This window comes from Protomyctophum parallelum, assembly GCF_964188405.1.
Source record: "Protomyctophum parallelum genome assembly, chromosome: 10".
In the NCBI taxonomy this organism is placed as follows: domain Eukaryota; kingdom Metazoa; phylum Chordata; class Actinopteri; order Myctophiformes; family Myctophidae; genus Protomyctophum; species Protomyctophum parallelum.
In genome coordinates this window covers 53,021,310-53,040,569 of record NC_139704.1, presented here as the reverse complement: position 1 = coordinate 53,040,569, position 19,260 = coordinate 53,021,310, and the positions used below count along the sequence as shown (strand labels likewise).

The 19,260-nt window shown below is 43.5% G+C and overlaps 2 protein-coding genes across 2 annotated transcripts in view; both read left to right on the top strand.

Moving 5' to 3' along the window:
• LOC310865923 (post-GPI attachment to proteins factor 2-like) overlaps positions 1-17,352 on the top strand; it is a gene marked incomplete at its 3' end in the record, with an annotated part of 295,033 nt that extends 277,681 nt beyond the window's left edge. Inside the window, 5 exon segments of the mRNA XM_083775123.1 lie at positions 15,173-15,419; positions 15,960-16,009; positions 16,011-16,067; positions 16,404-16,500; positions 17,324-17,352. Of these exon segments, the coding sequence (XP_083631249.1) occupies positions 15,173-15,419; positions 15,960-16,009; positions 16,011-16,067; positions 16,404-16,500; positions 17,324-17,352 (480 nt within the window).
• On the top strand, positions 810-13,255 carry LOC310865205 (serine/threonine-protein kinase TBK1-like; the record flags this gene model as incomplete). Its single annotated transcript, XM_083774229.1, has 11 exons — positions 810-870; positions 1,727-1,785; positions 5,511-5,576; positions 6,185-6,286; positions 7,305-7,383; positions 7,568-7,689; positions 7,879-7,955; positions 8,882-8,921; positions 10,043-10,144; positions 11,456-11,579; positions 13,100-13,255. Exons 2-11 carry the CDS (start codon positions 1,778-1,780, stop codon positions 13,253-13,255), a joined length of 876 nt encoding a protein of 291 aa, XP_083630355.1. The 5' UTR covers positions 810-870; positions 1,727-1,777.
• Positions 17,353-19,260: the final 1,908 nt, after the last annotated feature.

The window sequence follows — 19,260 nt, the reverse complement described above, 5'->3', positions numbered from 1 at the left end:
GGAACCCATTTTGGTGTTAGCATCATGTTATGCTTTAGCTATTGAAAAATAGCAGATCTACAAGCTCGTAGCGCTACGAGCTTGTAGGTCTGCTATTTTTGAAAAATCGAAGAACGACTGACATTTTTAAAAACAAAATGTAGAATTTGCCACGGACACATTTAATAATAATTATAATAATAATAATTATTATTATTATTATATGAATACATCGCATACAGTATGACCTCACCCATAGGAAAGAAAAAAATCTATGTGTTTTTGGTTGATGGAACATTTGCATTGATAATGTATGCATAAAGGATCAACTGAATCTATTCTACACAGAAAAGAAAAGAAGAAAAGAAAAACGTTGCTGAATAGATCGTTATATCGCCATACCACGTTTATAGCTTGTAGTTATTATCCCAGGCTCTAGGGGTCCCCGAGGAGTTCCAGGGGGTCCACTCTCCAGCTAAATGATAGTCTCCCAGAGATAGAAATGCCATTCAATGGGGGTACGTAGCCTGTTGTATATCAAACTGGGGCTCCTTGAAATGAAAATGGTTGAAATTCATTGCTAGAGCCGTAAAAATCTTCTCTTATGGCATATATTTTCAAATGGGGGGTCCGCGGGGCTAATGAATGTCATTTTGGGGGTCCTTGACATGAGAACGTTTTTGGAACCTCTGCACTACAGGGCGACGCTGTTCCAGGAGCTGATGTCTCGCCGGACCAGCATCGCCCCTCACAACCAGGAGCTGCTGTACGAGGGGCGCCGCCTGGTGCTGGACCCCAACCGGCAGGCCAAGAACTTCCCCAGGACCACCCGGGACAACCCCATCATGTCTGTGAGCCCAGAGTCCATCGTTGGACTCCTCTTCCAGGACCGTGAGTAGTAGTAGTAGTGGTGGTAGTAGACCTAACCTGACTCCGCCACACGGGGGCAGCATTGAGTTTCACAACAGTGTTGTTTTTGACAGCAAATTTAGATTTTGGTTTTAGTCATGGTCTCTTGAATAGTTTTCAATTTGTCACATTTTAGTCACCTGGAATGTTTTAGTGTTAGTCTAGTTTTAGTCAACTAAATTTCACAAGATTTTAGTCGACTAAATCTACAGTTGATTTGGTCGACTAAAATGTATTTTGGCGGGCCTTGATGCTGTCTAATGGCTGATTTTACACTTGCTATTTCCAGTATGCAACCAAGTGTAAAATTACTTGTGTCCTTTACTTATACTGGATCTCTTGTCCCTTCCTAACATTTTAGTCTAGTTTTTATTTGTTGACAAAATTGTCAATTTATTTAGTCTTAGTTTTAGTCATCATAGCTTAGTTTTCATTTAGTTTTCGTCAGTGAAAAAAGGTAGTCGACAATTTTTTGTCATTAGTCGACGAAATCAACACTGCTTCTCAAGTTCACTTTGTTCACATTGTGAACTTGTGGACTGCGTCGGATGGTGGCAGTGATATAGTGATGTCACTATATCAGTTTTTTTCATTGGCACGTTTGACTGTCAAGGTTTCAGCTTCCAGGAAGAATCCCTAAATATAAATTGCACATATGAACCATTCCAAGGGGTACTGTCACCTCATAAACACATGAAAAACTGGAAGAAAAAAAATCACGGCACACCTTGGAGTACAGTACAATACTTGAGTATATGTACTTAGTTAGACACTGATACCTGCTGCTGCTAGAAGAACTTCAAACAAAGCCACTGAACGCTGACCCCTGTCGTTACAGCCAGCCCACCTAAAGTCCAGCCTCGCTATGACTTAGACCTGGACGCCAGCTATGCAAAGGTACACACACACACACACACACACACACACACACACACACACACATACAACTTAAATTATATGTATGCAACTTGCATACAGACTGAAAGGTTTATGAACTGTATACAAAATAAATAAAACAAATACTCAGATATAGTGCAACTTTCTGACTAAATGAAAAATTTGCATTTAGTTTCCACCATAGAGCTCTTCTCCACTTTCACATTTCCCATTGTTCAAGTGTGTCTCACACACACACACACACACACACACACACACACACACACACAATCAAAAAGTAAGTAATTGCGATTGGGCCTATAGTAGCAGTAAGAGCCATTTGAGCCTCCTTATTGTGTCAATGATGTCACTGCATGGCTTTGGTAATTTGTCAAGGCCTAGGTTACCATGGTTACGGGGAGGGTATTTAACCCAGGCCCTAATCAGGTGCAGGTGTTGCTGACAGTTTTAGACTGTGATTCGGGGCGACTGTGGCTCAAGAGGTAGAGCAGGTCGTCCAATGATCCATGGGTCGGCGGTTCGAATCCCGGCTCCTCCTGTCTACATGTCGAAGTGTCCTTGGGCAAAGACACTGAACCCCAAATTGCTCCCGATGTGCTGGTTGGTACCTTGCATGGCTTCCGCCGCAATCGGTGTATGAATGTGTGTATGAATGGGTGAATGTAATGCACAATCTATGTAAAGCGCTTTGGATAAAGGTGCTATATAAATGCACCATTTTTATTCAAGGCTGATTCTCTGTGTGATTGAGACACTATTTTAGTTTATTTATAGGCAAAGTATGTAAAAAGTACTTTAGCAGAGCTAATAAATATAATTTAATGTACTCTACGCACATGTTTGAACATCAGTTTCTGGAACACACGTCATAACATCAAGCTGGCTGCCGGTAACCAGTAACACCTAATATAGGGGTTTAGGCGCTACAGTAGCAGACATGTCACTTATGACAGAAAATGGATTGCTATCCAGACAAAGAGTACAACATTACAATTGCAAAAGGATAGCTGGGTTTTTGTAGGCTGTTTGATCATGAATAATTGATCAGGAATGGAAATGGACACAGCTTTGTGTCCAACAAAGAGCTGCACCCACACACTCATCTGGGACTGGCTGGAATTGTTTGATCTGATCTGATTTGATGGCTTGAAACCATCGCAAGACACTCGAGGGTTAAAGAACAATCGAGGATTAAAATAAACACAATGGAGTAAGTCAATGGAGTAAGTCCATTGTGCTCCTGACTGCTCTCACATAAAACGGAGGACAAAGACGTGCATAAGTAATACAGTAAATGAAAACAGGTATGCGCCAGTATTGAAATGTTGGCCCATATGCCAACCTAACCTGCTTGAATGTAGTATTTTTATTGTCTCCACCAGGCCGAAGGCATGGGGAGAGAGTATGGGGAGAGAGTATGTTTTGCACTCCGTCCGTGTGTCCATCCTTCTGTCCGTCCGTCCGTTATTAGCTAATCTCCGGCACCGTTGGCCCAATCCATGCCAAACTGTGCACACACAACGCCCTGGATGCCAACGACGAACCTCTGCCCCAAATATTCCTCAACGGCCTGTTATAGCGCCACCATGAGGCCGATTTAGGCAAAACACATTTCTGTAGATTGTACATTTTATCCATACATCACACAATTCGGTACTACAGTATACACTATCTCCATAGTCATGTGATCAACACGGATCTGCACAATATCCCATCTGCCATCCTGATTGGCTTCCAAAGCTCACATGATTGGTCCGTTTCGAACAAAATGCCACAAATCACAAACACAGTGTCCAATTCCCATGAAATTATACTCACACATTTCCAGTAGGCCGAGCACAACATGCCACTATTTCCCCCCCCAAATCAGCCTCACGGTGGTGCTATAACGGGCTAATTCCTGTTTTACCTATAACTGCATCGATCTGTATAGACCGATTCCGTACCGGTTTCATGGTCGCAGCCTACGTATTTCCTGTAGACGGACTCGACGTAGCTGCGGGGGTAAAACCCTCACCAGGCGCACATCTTCCACTACAGTGAACGGCAGAGTGACTGATGTTAGTTTGCCTCAAACTTTACTCCTTTACCTGCTTTTTTACTAACACTAACATTACAAAGATGCCCAGAACATCGAGATGAACCTGTGTAGTTTATGGCTGCTCCAACAGTAGTGGCAACATAACAAATAAAATAAAACGGAATGTCTAATATCCACCGCGATGGCTGAGACCAGAGCCATTGAGTAATGGTTGAGACAAAGCAGTGAAGAATCCTGCAAGATACATAATTTCAGTCTTACCCAATACCCAATCTTTCTGTTTTATGAACACAAGGCTGCTGTATTTTATACCTCATACTAAGCATTTAAAGTATAGGTATAAAGTACAGCAGCCTTGTGTTAATAAACAGAAATATTTGGTATTGGGTAAGACTGGCGTTATGTATCTTTCACTGCTTTGTCTCAACCATTGCTCAATGGCTCTGGTCTCAGCCATCGCGGTGGATATTAGACATTCCGTTTTATTTTATTTGTTATGTTGCCACTACTGTTGGAGCAGCCATAAACTACACAGGTTCATCTCGATGTTCTGGGCATCTTTGTAATGTTAGTGTTAGTAAAAAAGCAGGTAAAGGAGTAAAGTTTGAGGCAAACTAACATCAGTCACTCTGCCGTTCACTGTAGTGGAAGATGTGCGCCTGGTGAGGGTTTTACCCCCGCAGCTACGTCGAGTCCGCCTACAGGAAATACGTAGGCTGCGACCATGAAACCGGTACGGAATCGGTCTATAGACCGATTCACAGAGGGGTGCCCTGGGCGCGGCCATTACTGAGGGGTAATCCATGGAGCAGGTGCTCCGTAGGCCAGGTGTAGCTAATCAGTGCTGCTGCACTCAATGGTACACCCTCAGTAATGGCCGCACCCAGGAAACCCTCTGTGAATCGGTCTATACAACTTATGTATGTGCACTCCCTATACTAGAGGCCATGGAAAAACATTTTCCCTGCATCCCTCCACATCTGCCGGTTATAGCGCCACCATGAGGCCGATTTTTGCAAAACACATTGTTTATGTTAGTCGCACAGATTTCATCCAAATCTCACGCAAATCGGTACAAATGGTCTCTGTAGTCGTGATCAAGACGAGCCTGTTGGATTTCTCAGATTCTACACTGATTACAAAATGCTGCACATGTCCTGCTCATCCAGAATTCTATCCTCAGAGATGCTATGAGTGATCTGGCTCTGCATTTCCTCAACAAAATGAAGAAATGAAGAAAAAGAAACAAAGAAACAAACACAAAAACATGTTTATATTACTCCTAAACATTTTGCCAAACATCACACACACTCCTATCCTCCTGGTGGAGACCTGTGCCCAGAAGGGCACTTTTTCTAGTTTAAAAATGTTCCAACTTGTTGACTCTTTTGAAAGTTTCCCCAGAAAACACTGATATAATTTGCAGCCTGCATCATCACAAAAGGCTGTTTCAGGATCTTTTATTTATTTAACATAATTATTATAAAATATCTTCTAAAACCGATATAAATATCTGCTAAAACCGATATAAATATCTGCTCAAACCGATATAAATATCTGCTCAAACCGATACAAATATCTGCTCAAACCGATATAAATATCTGCTCAAACCGATATAAATATCTGCTCAAACCGATTTATTAGACATACTGTACACATTCACAGTGTTTTTCCCCCCGTCCAGACCTTTGCAGGTGACATCGGGCACCTCTGGAAGACCTGGGAGTCACTGTTGGTGTATCAGGAGCTGGTGAGAAAAGGAGTACTGCCAAATGGTTATTTTATTTTATACTTAGTCCACGTGAGCCTACAAATATGCTGTTTTAACCCATTCTGACCTGAGATCAGATTTAAAAAATGTCTTCTACATCCTGACAGTTTTCTGAAAAAGCTATGTTTCTATGACAAGATCATAGTGCGCCACCAAGTGGCGCGCTATGAGATAAACAAATAAACAAATGCGCACGGCGGTTTGACTCGTATGGATATGAAGCATCAACCGACATCGAGAAAACGCTAATGTTGCCGCCGCCAAATTTGTTACATTTTCCCCAGAAACGGACTGCATCAAATATGAGTAACTTGACTGCCGTAAACGATTACGATATAGAGGCGGCTTGTTTATCTTTGGACCACAATGCTTATATGTGATTATTTTAAGATGGCCCGATGATATTCTCCAATTGAGAAATTACTTCCCCAAACCAAGCGATGAGCGAGTGACATCAGGACTTCTCTATTTAACAATGGCTTTGAATGTAAGCTCTAGATGAGTAGGATGTAACTAATGCATTCCTTCTGTCACTCTATACATTTAACCTCTTTGTCCATCGATCCATCCGTCTGTCCGTCCGTCAGTGAGTTGATGAAGGAGGACTACACTGAGATTGTGCACAAGACAGCAGAGGTTATCCATCTATGTAACTATTGCACCCAGATCCTGGAGAGGACGGATAGGCTGTGAGTTGCACACACACACACACACACACACACACACCCTCACACACACACACACACACACACACACACACACACACACACACACACACACACTTTGACAAATTTCACTTTGACATTAGCAGACCAGATAGTTTTTGTCCTAATTTTGTCATCTGAAATGGTTTAGTGGCTGAACTAATGATAATCTATCCAAGTCTAGACTTCTTAGTCGACAAAATATCAAAATATTTTAGTCTAGTCTTTTAATCTTTAGTCAAATAAATGTTTGGTTTGAATGTGCATTACAGTCACATAAAACAACATAAAACATGTCTTGTTATTATTTTAGTATCGAATGACAAGAAATAAGTACATGCCCTTGATCCAGTGTTAATTTTGGCAGCAAATTCTCATTTAGTCTTAGTCTTTTGAATAACACACCACACACGGTGCCGAGGGCCCTGAGCCATACCAAATCAAAAGGCCCCATGCATGTGCAATTCGCATGCGTGCATGTGATTCGCTGCATGCAATAATGCATGTAATACAATCAAGAATGACACTTTGCGTCCAGTGAATGAACGCACGTGCGTTCAGCGCACCGCCAGCACTATCACCGCTGTTCCCAGAGAGTTATACGGCTTCTCCCTGATGCTGGATCTCCTCCCACCTAGTGGTTAAGAAACTGTTGGACGACCAAAACACTCGCTGGGGTTCCTGTGTTGCGTTACATTTTTCAATGGAAGCAACAGCTGTACCTGTTTGAAATAGTCTTACACAGTAGGGCACTGCAAGCTGCGGGCCCTGGAGCTTAAACTCCAGTGAGTTCCATTGTTAATCCGGGCCTGACCACACGTCTTATTTTGATCATCTGAAATAGTTTAGTCTCGACCAAATGTCAAAAATATTTAGTCTTTTAGTCTTAGTCAACCAAATGAGCACTGCTTACAGAGGGACTCCCACAGTGTCTTTGTATAGGTTTGTGTGACTCGTGGTGTCTGTGTGTCATCATTGTTTGTCTCATGGTGTCGTTCTCTAGGTTCGAGGTGCTGATGCAGGCCAACATGCTGTCGTCAGAATACGACCAGATCTCCGACATGCGCAAGAAGGTTTTGAGAGTGAGTTCACCGCCAACCCCGGAGCCTCATTTATGCTCCGTCGTGCGACCGCGTCACTCGTCGATCATAGCATCTGCGGGTTGTTGTGACTATGTTTTAACTGATTTTGACGTGTCTGTAATGCTATGCATCACTGTATGACAACAACTGTCTCACCTTTGTAACGTGTGTGTGTGCACTGCAGATCTCCAGCTCCCTGGAGCCCATGGAAAGGACAACACAGGACATCAAGAACAAGATCATGCCAGGGGGTCAGTTGTCAGAAACATGGATACAGCAAGTGGGGACACACCCAGAAGATCGCAAGTATGTATGCATGTGCGCGCGTGTGTGTGTGTGTGCGTGTGTGTGTGTGTGTGTGTGTGTGTGTGTGTGTGTGTGTGTGTGTGTGTGTGTATGTGCATTGTGCGCCCATGCGTCCAGTCACATGCTGTGCAGCAGTGCGCATACATCAAAGCAGGGTCTCGGTGTGTGAGTGTTGTCATGTCTCTACAGTGTGGAGAAGATCAAAGTGCTGCTGGATGCCATCTCCTCCATCTACCAGCAGTTCAAGAAGGACAAGGCGGAGAGGCGTGAGTACATGAACCGAGCCAACACAGAGAAATGCTTCTTAAAACACTTTGACTGCCACCATTGAACTCCGGCGCTGTCCCTTCACTGCCAACATGATGTACAGGGCCTTTTATTTTCAAAACTCCCAAATTCACCCCAATGAACCGTAAGTAAAGATGGCCGTCTACTGTCTAGGACTGCTCAGAACTCCAAACTCGTCCCTAGGCAATGAGTTAGTCCGGCAGCTGACAGACTTATTTTGTTTAAAGTGGGACATTTTTGGCCTAAAATATATACTATATACATACATTCATGACAACCCCCTAGTTTAACATGTCACATGCTACTTAAAGCAAAAGGAAAGTTTGACATTTTTGCCAGCCATAGGATGTTAGTGGTAGGGTCACAAGAAAGCCCTATAAAAGAATTGCCCAATACTTTCAGCCCGTTCAGCAAGTGGATTCATGAATGTACCGGTATGTATATAGACAATATTTTAGGCCAATAAAAAAGACTATTTACCAAATTCCCCACCCGTCCACCTCGGCTGCCAGGCTATAAGACCTGAGGCCGATTCTTCCAATGCCGTCTAATTCGGTAGTTCTCGCACTCAACATTATTTCATAAATGTTCAAAAATAGCAGATGTACAAGCTCGCTAACGTGCTGTGAGCTTGAACATTTGGTATGTGGTTTTTTTTCTTCTTTTAACCATTCTTTGTTCTTTTGAGGCACCTTTAACCACTTAAACCCTAGCATCACAATATTGAGTGTAGAAATATTATTATTTATGGGTACATTTGCTTACATACACAAAGTGTACACTCTCAGAGTTACAAATTGATAAATGAAGAATGATTTAGCTGTGTTCCTACTGTATGCAATACTAGTATGCATAGAAGGCAATATGTGATTCCAGGTTTGCTCTTCCTGTCCTTTCCATTTAGGTCTACCCTACAATGAGGAACAGATCCATACATTTGACAAGTAAGCTGTGCGTGTGCACGTGCATGTGTGTGTGCGTGCGTGCGTGCGCGCACTGTAGCATGTGTGGCATGCTTTATTTTAGCTAGATATGAATATTATGTCTACAATACAATGAATACATGCAGAGGAGAACGTAATTCCCCTACTGTGTCGTAGAGTGACTCCTCTGTTTGAGGATAAATCCATCAAAACTTGCTAGTACAGGGTTCGATCCCCTTTTCTCCTTTGGAACTGCCTAACTATGGCATAGAGCAGGTACTCAACTAGAAATGCTGAAGGTCCACAAATATCTTTTGAATAAGACCATGGTCCAGTCTCATGCGCACTACAATTGTGGGTCGCAGGCCACGTGGGCCCCACGGGGTGGGGCTGCCCCCCTCGCCCCCCACCCCTAGAAACAACTATGCCTTTTTAGTACAGTCAAACCAAGCTATACAAACCGGGTCCCATTCCAACCAACACTGGGGTGGCAGAGTATGAAAATATATGTTTTCACTTTGACAAATATTCAGACAGACAGACAGACAGTAGGCTGACAGACAGTAGGCTGACAGGAAATGGGGAGAGAGATGGGGGGTCACTCCCGCTGAGCCACGGCCCAGGCCTTTTCTCTTTATTCTATCATTTCTCCAGGGTCCGCAGAGAGGTGTGCGACGGTCCGGTAGTGTGCCGCGGTCCGCCTGTTGAGGACCACTGGCATAGAGCCATAGATAGTACTGTGGCATAGATTCAACAAGAACCATTGAAAAGGCAGGATGGATCCATTCTTCATGTTGTAGATGCTATACAATCCCAATGTCGCAGAGGAAATAAACACTCACTAGACTAACTGGGCACTCTTCTATTGTCCAGTTTCCTGACGTGTTCTGCCCAGTGGTTTCCAAACTTTTTTAGCTCAAGACCCGGGACCCAAACAAGTGAAAATAGCATACGTTATGAGATTGTAGATCTGCTATTTTCACTACTTAATAATGAGAGAGAGAGAGAGTTGAATGGAAGACAAAAAAGGGGATAATTACTCGCGACCCATACAAAATGATCCGCGACCCAATCATGGGACCCAACCCACTGTTTGAGAAATGCTCCAATGGTGTGTGTGTGTTTCTTTTTCTCCTCCGCAGGCAGAAGTTGGTCCTCCATGCTAGCAAGGCCAGGTCTCTGTTCACAGGGGAGTGTGCCATGAAATACCGCCTCTTCATCTCCAAGAGCGAGGAGTGGATGAGGTGAGTAGTTCCGCCAACTGGGCCTCAACTACTGCTAAACATAGGCAAGCACATGAGATGATACTACTGAGGCTGACGTTAATACAACCGCTATCACTTCCAACACGGCAACGACGCACGTTGGGGACGGCCATCAATGCTATGTGGAATGAAAGTTACCTTTTTGGGTGGTTTTCATTATTTTTACATTTAAAGCACAGCCCAGAACATGTTGGATCATATTTACTGCGTATAGCTGGAGTTACATGTAACCTGTGAATGATCTTGTACTGTGTCTCATGAGTTCTGTTAGAACATGTAATTTGTTTTGCATTTAGCAAGATTCTTTTCCACTTTTTAGAATCAATTTGGCACCCAAAATCCTCTGCCCAAAATGTTTTACTACTTATATTTGTGGTTTTAATTAACATTTGAGAGTATATATAGCTTATCACCGTCTTCTTTTAGGAAGAGGCTTTCATTAATATTTGTTCCAAATTGTTTTCCCTCGCCTCTCTTTTGTAAAATGGTACAGATTGAATATAACTCCTAAATTGTAGATACCTGAAGAATTGTACTTGAGGCAAATTAAATTCATTCCTAATTTGGGAAAAGGATTTTAAGGTTCCACCCAGAAAGAGATCTTGTATTTTTAAAATTCCAGCCTCTTTCCAGGCTCTGAACCCAACATCTGAACATGATTGAGCAAATTCAGGATTCCAAAAAACAGGAGCAAGAACTGAGTATGTATTAGTAATACCAAAATGTTTACGTATTTGATTCCAAGATTTCAAGGTATTTCTCACGATAAAGTGTGAAATAGCTCCGTTTTATAATTGGCAACTCAGAAAGAGCGGACAAACATCCAACACCCTCCAAGTCAAGAAAAGATGAATTTGTATCATTTTACCCACTCTGCTATATATCTGATTTGTGATGCCCAGTGGTAATACATTATGTTTGGGAGCACTAATCCCCCTTCTATCTCTGGTACCTGTAATTACTCTAGTTTAAGCCTGGGACGTTTGCCTTTCCATAGTGTTTTATTTAGCTGCCAGGGGCAGGTGGGCAAACCTTAGTGTTTTATTTAGCTGCCAGGGGCAGGTAGGCAACCCTTATTGTTTTATTTAGCTGCCAGGGGCAGGTAGGCAACCCTTATTGTTTTATTTAGCTGCCAGGGGCAGGTAGGCAACCCTTATTGTTTTATTTAGCTGCCAGGGGCAGGTGGGCAACCCTTAGTGTTTTATTTAGCTGCCAGGGGCAAGTGGGCAACCCTTAGTGTCAACGCCTGTGACTTATACTCAACTGTCTGGTATGTGCATTGTGTTTTAGGTGGATAACTACCTCCCCTCCATCTCCGCCTCCATCAGTCTGGTTCCAGAGCGCTACATCTGGAGGACGTGCATCGGGCTCCACAGCGCCCCCCGCACGTACGTCTCCTCCACAGAGACATTCAGTAAGTATTTACTGACCGCTGTGGTGTCGATATATATGAATACAACCTGTAGTCACATCTGTAATGAAAGTACTGTCTTGTCTGTGGCCCAGATATAAATACAATATGTAGTCACATAAAATAGCCTTTATATCCAATCCGTGTTGGACTGTACATCTAAGATCCTTAATGAAACCAAACCCTTTTCAACCGTCTGGGGCCAAAAGAAATGTAGTCGGATCTGCTTCTTGTACATTTGTCTACAGCCAAGTATATTAAGTCCATAAGAACTCTGTTTATGTATCGTGTGTGTATTTCAGGGTAATGTATTGTGTGTATTTCAACTAGTAGTGTGTGTATTTATACTATATTATTGTGTGTATTTCAGGGTAATGTATTGTGTGTATTTATACTATATTATTGTGTGTATTTATACTATATTATGGTGACCACTGGAGAGACGGGTGACAGCCGGAATGTAGACGGCTGGTTCTTCCAGTCCCGGCAGAGTAGTTCCGGAGCAACGTATTGTGTGGCTCTGGTTTTTCCCTAATGGGACTGAGCGAGGGGTACAGACTCACGTCTTGAAAATCATTTCACATATAATATATTTTAAACTACAATCTAATTAACTTTCACCACACATCATGTCAAGCGTTCGTGTTTGGACATGCTCCTGTTTCATAATGTCATACATGACGAAGACCCATAAGGGGCCGAAACGTTGTCATCCTTTATTCAAATACAATTGCCAGTGGGAGCTACTCAACAGTGTGCGGACATTTTCTCCTTCTCCTGTTTCATAATGTGCCACTTAGCGGCATGAGCTAAGATAAGTCTACTTAGGAGGTGACACGCACGCATGTACACACACACACACACATAAATCAGTTTATTAGTTATTAGTTTTACATGGTTTTGACTGCATCTTAACTTACGCCAAAATCAGAGCTCACCCGTTGAGATACAGTAAAACATTAGGATATAAGGATAACAGTAAGTAAACAGTGTTTCATTTAGCTGCCAGGGGCAGGTGGGCAACCCTTAGTGTTTTATTTAGCTGCCAGGGGCAGGTGGGCAACCCTTAGTGTTTTATTTAGCTGCCAGGGGCAAGTGGGCAACCCTTAGTGTTTTATTGAGCTGCCAGGAGCAGGTGGGCAACCCTTAGTGTTTTATTGAGCTGCCAGGAGCAGGTGGGCAACCCTTAGTGTTTTATTGAGCTGCCAGGGGCAGGTGGGCAACCCTTAGTGTTTTATTTAGCTGCCAGGATCAGGTGGGCAACCCTTAGTGTTTTATTTAGCTGCCAGGAGCAGGTGGGCAACCCTTAGTGTTTTATTGAGCTGCCGGGGGCAGGTGGGCAACCCTTAGTGTTTTATTTAGCTGCCAGGGGCAGGTGGGCAACCCTTAGTGTTTTATTTAGCTGCCAGGAGCAGGTGGGCAACCCTTAGTGTTTTATTTAGCTGCCAGGGGCAAGTGGGCAACCCTTAGTGTCAACGCCTGTGACTTGTACTCAACTGTCTGGTATGTGCATTGTGTTTTAGGTGGATAACTACCTCCCCTCCATCTCCACCTCCATCAGTCTGGTTCCAGAGCGCTACATCTGGAGGACGTGCATCAGGCTCCACAGCGCCCCCCCGCTATCTGATCACCGCCTCTTACTGCATGTTATACTGGCGACGCAGCAGCAGCCTGACTGACCGCCTGCTGACGGCCGCGGTGTGTCTGTGTTCTCTGTGTGAGAACACTGGACTGTTACTGCTAACGTACGTCTCCTCCACAGAGACATACAGTAAGTATTATTATTATTACTGCTAACGTACGTCTCCTCCACAGAGACATACAGTAAGTATTATTATTATTACTGCTAACGTACGTCTCCTCCACAGAGACATACAGTAAGTATTATTATTATTATTATTATTATTACTGCTAACGTACGTCTCCTCCACAGAGACATACAGTAAGTATTTACTGACCGCTGTGGTGTCGATATATATGAATACAACCTGTAGTCACATCTGTAATGAAAGTACTGTCTTGTCTGTGGCCCAGATATAAATACAACATGTAGTCACATAAAATAGCCTTTATATCCAATCCGTGTTGGACTGTACATCTAAGATCCTTAATGAAACCAAACCCTTTTCAACCGTCTGGGGCCAAAAGAAATGTAGTCGGATCTGCTTCTTATACATTTGTCTACAGCCAAGTATATTAAGTCCATAAGAACTCTGTTTATGTATCGTGTGTGTATTTCAGGGTAATGTATTGTGTGTATTTCAACTAGTAGTGTGTGTATTTATACTATATTATTGTGTGTATTTCAGGGTAATGTATTGTGTGTATTTATACTATATTATTGTGTGTATTTATACTATATTATGGTGACCACTGGAGAGACGGGTGACAGCCGGAATGTAGACGGCTGGTTCTTCCAGTCCCGGCAGAGTAGTTCCGGAGCAACGTATTGTGTGGCCCTGGTTTTTCCCTAATGGGACTGAGCGAGGGGTACAGACTCACGTCTTGAAAATCATTTCACATAATATATTTTAAACTACAATCTAATTAACTTTCACCACACATCATGTCAAGCGTTCGTGTTTGGACATGCTCCTGTTTCATAATGTCATACATGACGAAGACCCATAAGGGGTCGAAACGTTGTCATCCTTTATTCAAATACAATTGCCAGTGGGAGCTACTCAACAGTATGCGGACATTTTCTCCTTCTCCTGTTTCATAATGTGCCACTTAGCGGCATGAGCTAAGATAAGTCTACTTAGGAGGTGACACACACGCATGTACACACACACACACACACACACACACACACACACACACACACACACACACACACACACACACACACACATAAATTAGTTTATTAGTTATTAGTTTTACATGGTTTTGACTGCATCTTAACTTACTCCAAAATCAGAGCTCACCCGTTGAGATACAGTAAAACATTAGGATATAAGGATAACAACAAGTAAGACGCGCAAACGCGTGAAGCGAACGCAGCTCGTGTGTGTGTGGTTGTGTGTGTGTGTGCTACAGCTGCGCCCTGTGTGTGTGTGTGTGTGTGTGTGTGTGCGTGCGTGCGTGCGTGCCACAGCTGCGCCCTCTGGTGGCGGGCCGGTGGTGTAACAGCGTGACAGTAACAGCGTGACACACACACACACAGACACTCAGCCCCTGCTGTCATAGTAAGTGGCTCACTGCGTTCGCAATAAGTAAACAGTGTTTTATTTAGCTGCCAGGGGCAGGTGGGCAACCGTTAGTGTTTTATTTAGCTGCCAGGGGCAGGTGGGCAACCGTTAGTGTTTTATTTAGCTGCCAGGGGCAGGTGGGCAACCCTTAGTGTTTTATTTAGCTGCCAGGGGCAAGTGGGCAACCCTTAGTGTTTTATTTAGCTGCCAGGGGCAGGTGGGCAACCCTTAGTGTTTTATTGAGCTGCCAGGGGCAAGTGGGCAACCCTTAGTGTTTTATTTAGCTGCCAGGAGCAGGTGGGCAACCCTTAGTGTTTTATTTAGCTGCCAGGGGCAAGTGGGCAACCCTTAGTGTCAACGCCTGTGACTTGTACTCAACTGTCTGGTATGTGCATTGTGTTTTAGGTGGATAACTACCTCCCCTCCATCTCCGCCTCCATCAGTCTGGTTCCAGAGCGCTACATCTGGAGGACGTGCATCGGGCTCCACAGCGCCCCCCGCTATCTGATCACCGCCTCTTACTGCATGTTATACTGGCGACGCAGCAGCAGCCTGACTGACCGCCTGCTGACGGCCGCGGTGTGTCTGTGTTCTCTGTGTGAGAACACTGGACTGTTACTGCTAACGTACGTCTCCTCCACAGAGACATACAGTAAGTATTATTATTATTACTGCTAACGTACGTCTCCTCCACAGAGACATACAGTAAGTATTATTATTTTTACTGCTAACGTACGTCTCCTCCACAGAGACATTCAGTAAGTATTTACTGACCGCTGTGGTGTCGATATATATGAATACAACCTGTAGTCACATCTGTAATGAAAGTACTGTCTTGTCTGTGGCCCAGATATAAATACAACATGTAGTCACATAAAATAGCCTTTATATCCAATCCTTGTTGGACTGTACATCTAAGATCCTTAATGAAACCAAACCCTTTTCAACCGTCTGGGGCCAAAAGAAATGTAGTCGGATCTGCTTCTTATACATTTGTCTACAGCCAAGTATATTAAGTCCATAAGAACTCTGTTTATGTATCGTGTGTGTATTTCAGGGTAATGTATTGTGTGTATTTCAACTAGTAGTGTGTGTATTTATACTATATTATTGTGTGTATTTCAGGGTAATGTATTGTGTGTATTTATACTATATTATTGTGTGTATTTAGATATTATTGTGTGTATTTCAGAAGTCCATAAGAACTCCTTCATCGTGTTTATCGGTGGCTCTCTGCTCCACATTGTTGTTTACATGTAGACTGTGGTACTCTATCCAAAGGTACTCTCTACACACAGAGGTAAAAATACTCTACATACTGCTCCACATGTTTACATGTAGACTGTACTGCTTCACATGTTTACATGTAGACTGTACTGCTTCACATGTTTACATGTAGACTAGACTGTACTGCTTCACATGTTTACATGTAGACTGTACTGCTTCACATGTTTACATGTAGACTGTACTGCTTCACATGTTTACATGTAGACTAGACTATACTGCTTCACATGTTTACATGTAGACTGTACTGCTTCACATGTTTACATGTAGACTGTACTGCTTCACATGTTTACATGTAGACTGTACTGCTCCACATGAGCTGATACATCTCCCCCCCCCCCATCTCTCTCAGGAAGTGACATCATATCGTTGGAAGCTGCGTGTCTTCCTGTTCAACGTGTCTTGTTGCCTAGCAGCGGGATACTTCTTCAGACGACACAACAAGTTCTGTGAACGCCCCCTGAGGACAAGAGATACTGACCTCACACGCACGCACGCACACACACACACACACACACACACACGCATATATCTAAACGACGGAGCGGTTTGCGCAAAGACCCGCCCGGCAGCACTTTTTAATGCAAGTATTTTTTTGTTGAATTACTCATGACAAAGTTGTCAACAGTCAACAGTATGTATATCCATAAAGTAAGCAAGCAGCACGCGCAGACAATACACTAGTTCTGTCTTTCAATAATTGTATTATTTAAGAAGAATATGATCAGGTAATAATAATAATTATAAAATGATTGAAACAAAGAACTAGTGATGTTTATGTTATGGACATACATACTGTACAACTTTGTCATGAGTAATTCAACAAAAAGTACTTATAACACGTGCTGCCGGGCAGGTCTTTGCGCAACCGCTCCGTCATTTAGATATATGCACACACACACACACGCGCACACACACACCCACACACACACACACGGAACCAGAACACACACAGCACAACACATTCCATGATGGTTCTATTGATTCCAAAGACCAGTTGGTTTTCAACCATTTTGGTCTCCATTTGATGACATTTAGCCTCTCAGACCCATTTGAGCCACGGACCACCGTTTGATGACATTTAGCCTCTCAGACCCATTTGAGCCACGGACCACCATTTGATGACATTTAGCCTCTCAGACCCATTTGAGCCACGGACCACCGTTTGATGACATTTAGCCTCTCAGACCCATTTGAGCCACAGACCACCGTTTGATGACATTTAGCCTCTCAGACCCAAAACTAAAGAATATTTTGTTGTTGTTGGATCAGATTGTGTCCACAGCTCCATGCTGTATTGATGTTGGTACCATTAGGAGAGATAAGAGGCTAACGTTGATCAAAATAACAATTCTTCTACATTCTCTAATAGTGTAGACTTCTTGTAAATAAAGTAATACAGATTTTAACAATAATTTAACTCTTGAGTGTAAAATGAAAGTGAATCAAGAGTTAAAGATCTATAAATAAGGGTCCATTTGGTTACCAACTCTGGAACCCCCTCAAGGACCACTGGTTGAAAACCACTGCCAAAGACAATCTGACTGAATGAATGACTTCAAGAGTTAACGAATTAATGAATCAGTTGGGAAATCACCCACATTAGTTAGTTAATTAATTAACTTGTATTATTTATATGTTTACTGTATGCCGGGGAACCGCTGGGCTCCTCCTCCCGCCTCAGGCCGGTGTGCTCCTCGTCCAAAGATTTGGCCTTGTTTTTCGAGCCCTTCGGCCGACCTCTGGGCCTCTTTGCTGCCGGGGAACCGCTGGGCTCCTTGGCAGAACTCATGTCGCACGTCGTCAAACAGGTGTCTCCGCCGCTCTCTTCCACTCCTCCAAGCTTTTCGCTAGTCGGCATGGGGCTCTCACTCTTGGTGCTACTAGATTGTACCACCTCCGTTGGTCTGGGAGGGGTGCCGTCAGCTATTACAGCTTGGTCTTGCTCAGATGTGCTGGACAGGTTCTGCAGCGAGCCACCAGGAACAGAATTGGCAGATGCTTCAAGGCCCGTTACATCGTCGCTGTTTGAGTGGGTGGGTTTAAGAAGCGCATCCGTCTCTTGGCTGACAGATTGTGAGTGGGCGTTCAACAGCACCTCTGCCTCTTCCTGTGCATGGTTCACAGTTGACCTCAGGATCAGGGCAGGCTGCAGAGTCTGCTTGGCTGGGGTCAGAGAGCGTGACCTCAGCTTCACTGGAGCCCAAACCGATCGCAGAACCGGGAGAGCCACCATCGGGGAGAGTTGCAAGGATCTCTGTTCCTGCCATGGAGACCTCGGTTGAATGTGCCTGAGCTTGATCCTGTACACCCTCCTCTTCCTCCTCCAATACAGGCAGCAGGCTGTTGTCCTCCACCACTGCTTTAGCTGCCGAGGTCTGGCTCAGACTCTCTGCAGCCATTTGTGATTCACTCTCACAGGCAACAGCATTGATGTTCTCAGCCATGGGGGAGGTGAGGTATGGCAGAGTGGATCACGTCTCTCTGGACTGGCTGCATACAAATCAGGAACGGGGATGAGTCCTGCAGGTCCAGCTAAGTGTCCACAACAGACAGCCGCACACAATCTCCAAAGAAATTAGTGCTTATAAAACCAATGGTTATAAAATAAACAATGCAATATTCGCTTTTGGGCGTAGCAGTAGCTCAAGAAAAAAAATATTCTGCCTACCGCTTCTGAACTTAAAAGGAAGTGTGTATTCGACGAAGGATTCTTTTATACTCTTTGTTTTACAGGGCCTATAGAGCGTCGCAGTCCCGCCCCCCTTTCATGACGACGCCAGGCCCAGGAAATAGTTCCCAATGCATTTTTCCCTCATAGACATTTCAAAACGTATTTATTTAACGTACGAAGCCAACTCTTGAAAAACAACAAAAAAAGTGTTGTAACCTGCTGTTTTCAACTTCTTTCTAATTATTTGTTCAGCCCGAAAAATTGTGTTTGTTGTCATGATTTGTCACGACAAGAGTTGGCTTTGTCGGCGGCGTAAATGTCTTTAAATAAATACTTTATTTATTTTCCGGTTCTCTTGAGGGGGGCGGGACTGCGACGCTGCTCTATACTGTAAATATTATGGTTGCAACACAGCTGAACAAAGTCTTTGATTGAATCTAAAATCTAAAATAGCCACCCTTGTACAACGACTCAATTTGTTGTGGAGAGAAAAAAAGAAAACAGCTTCTCGGTTATTTGATTAACCTACTAGATT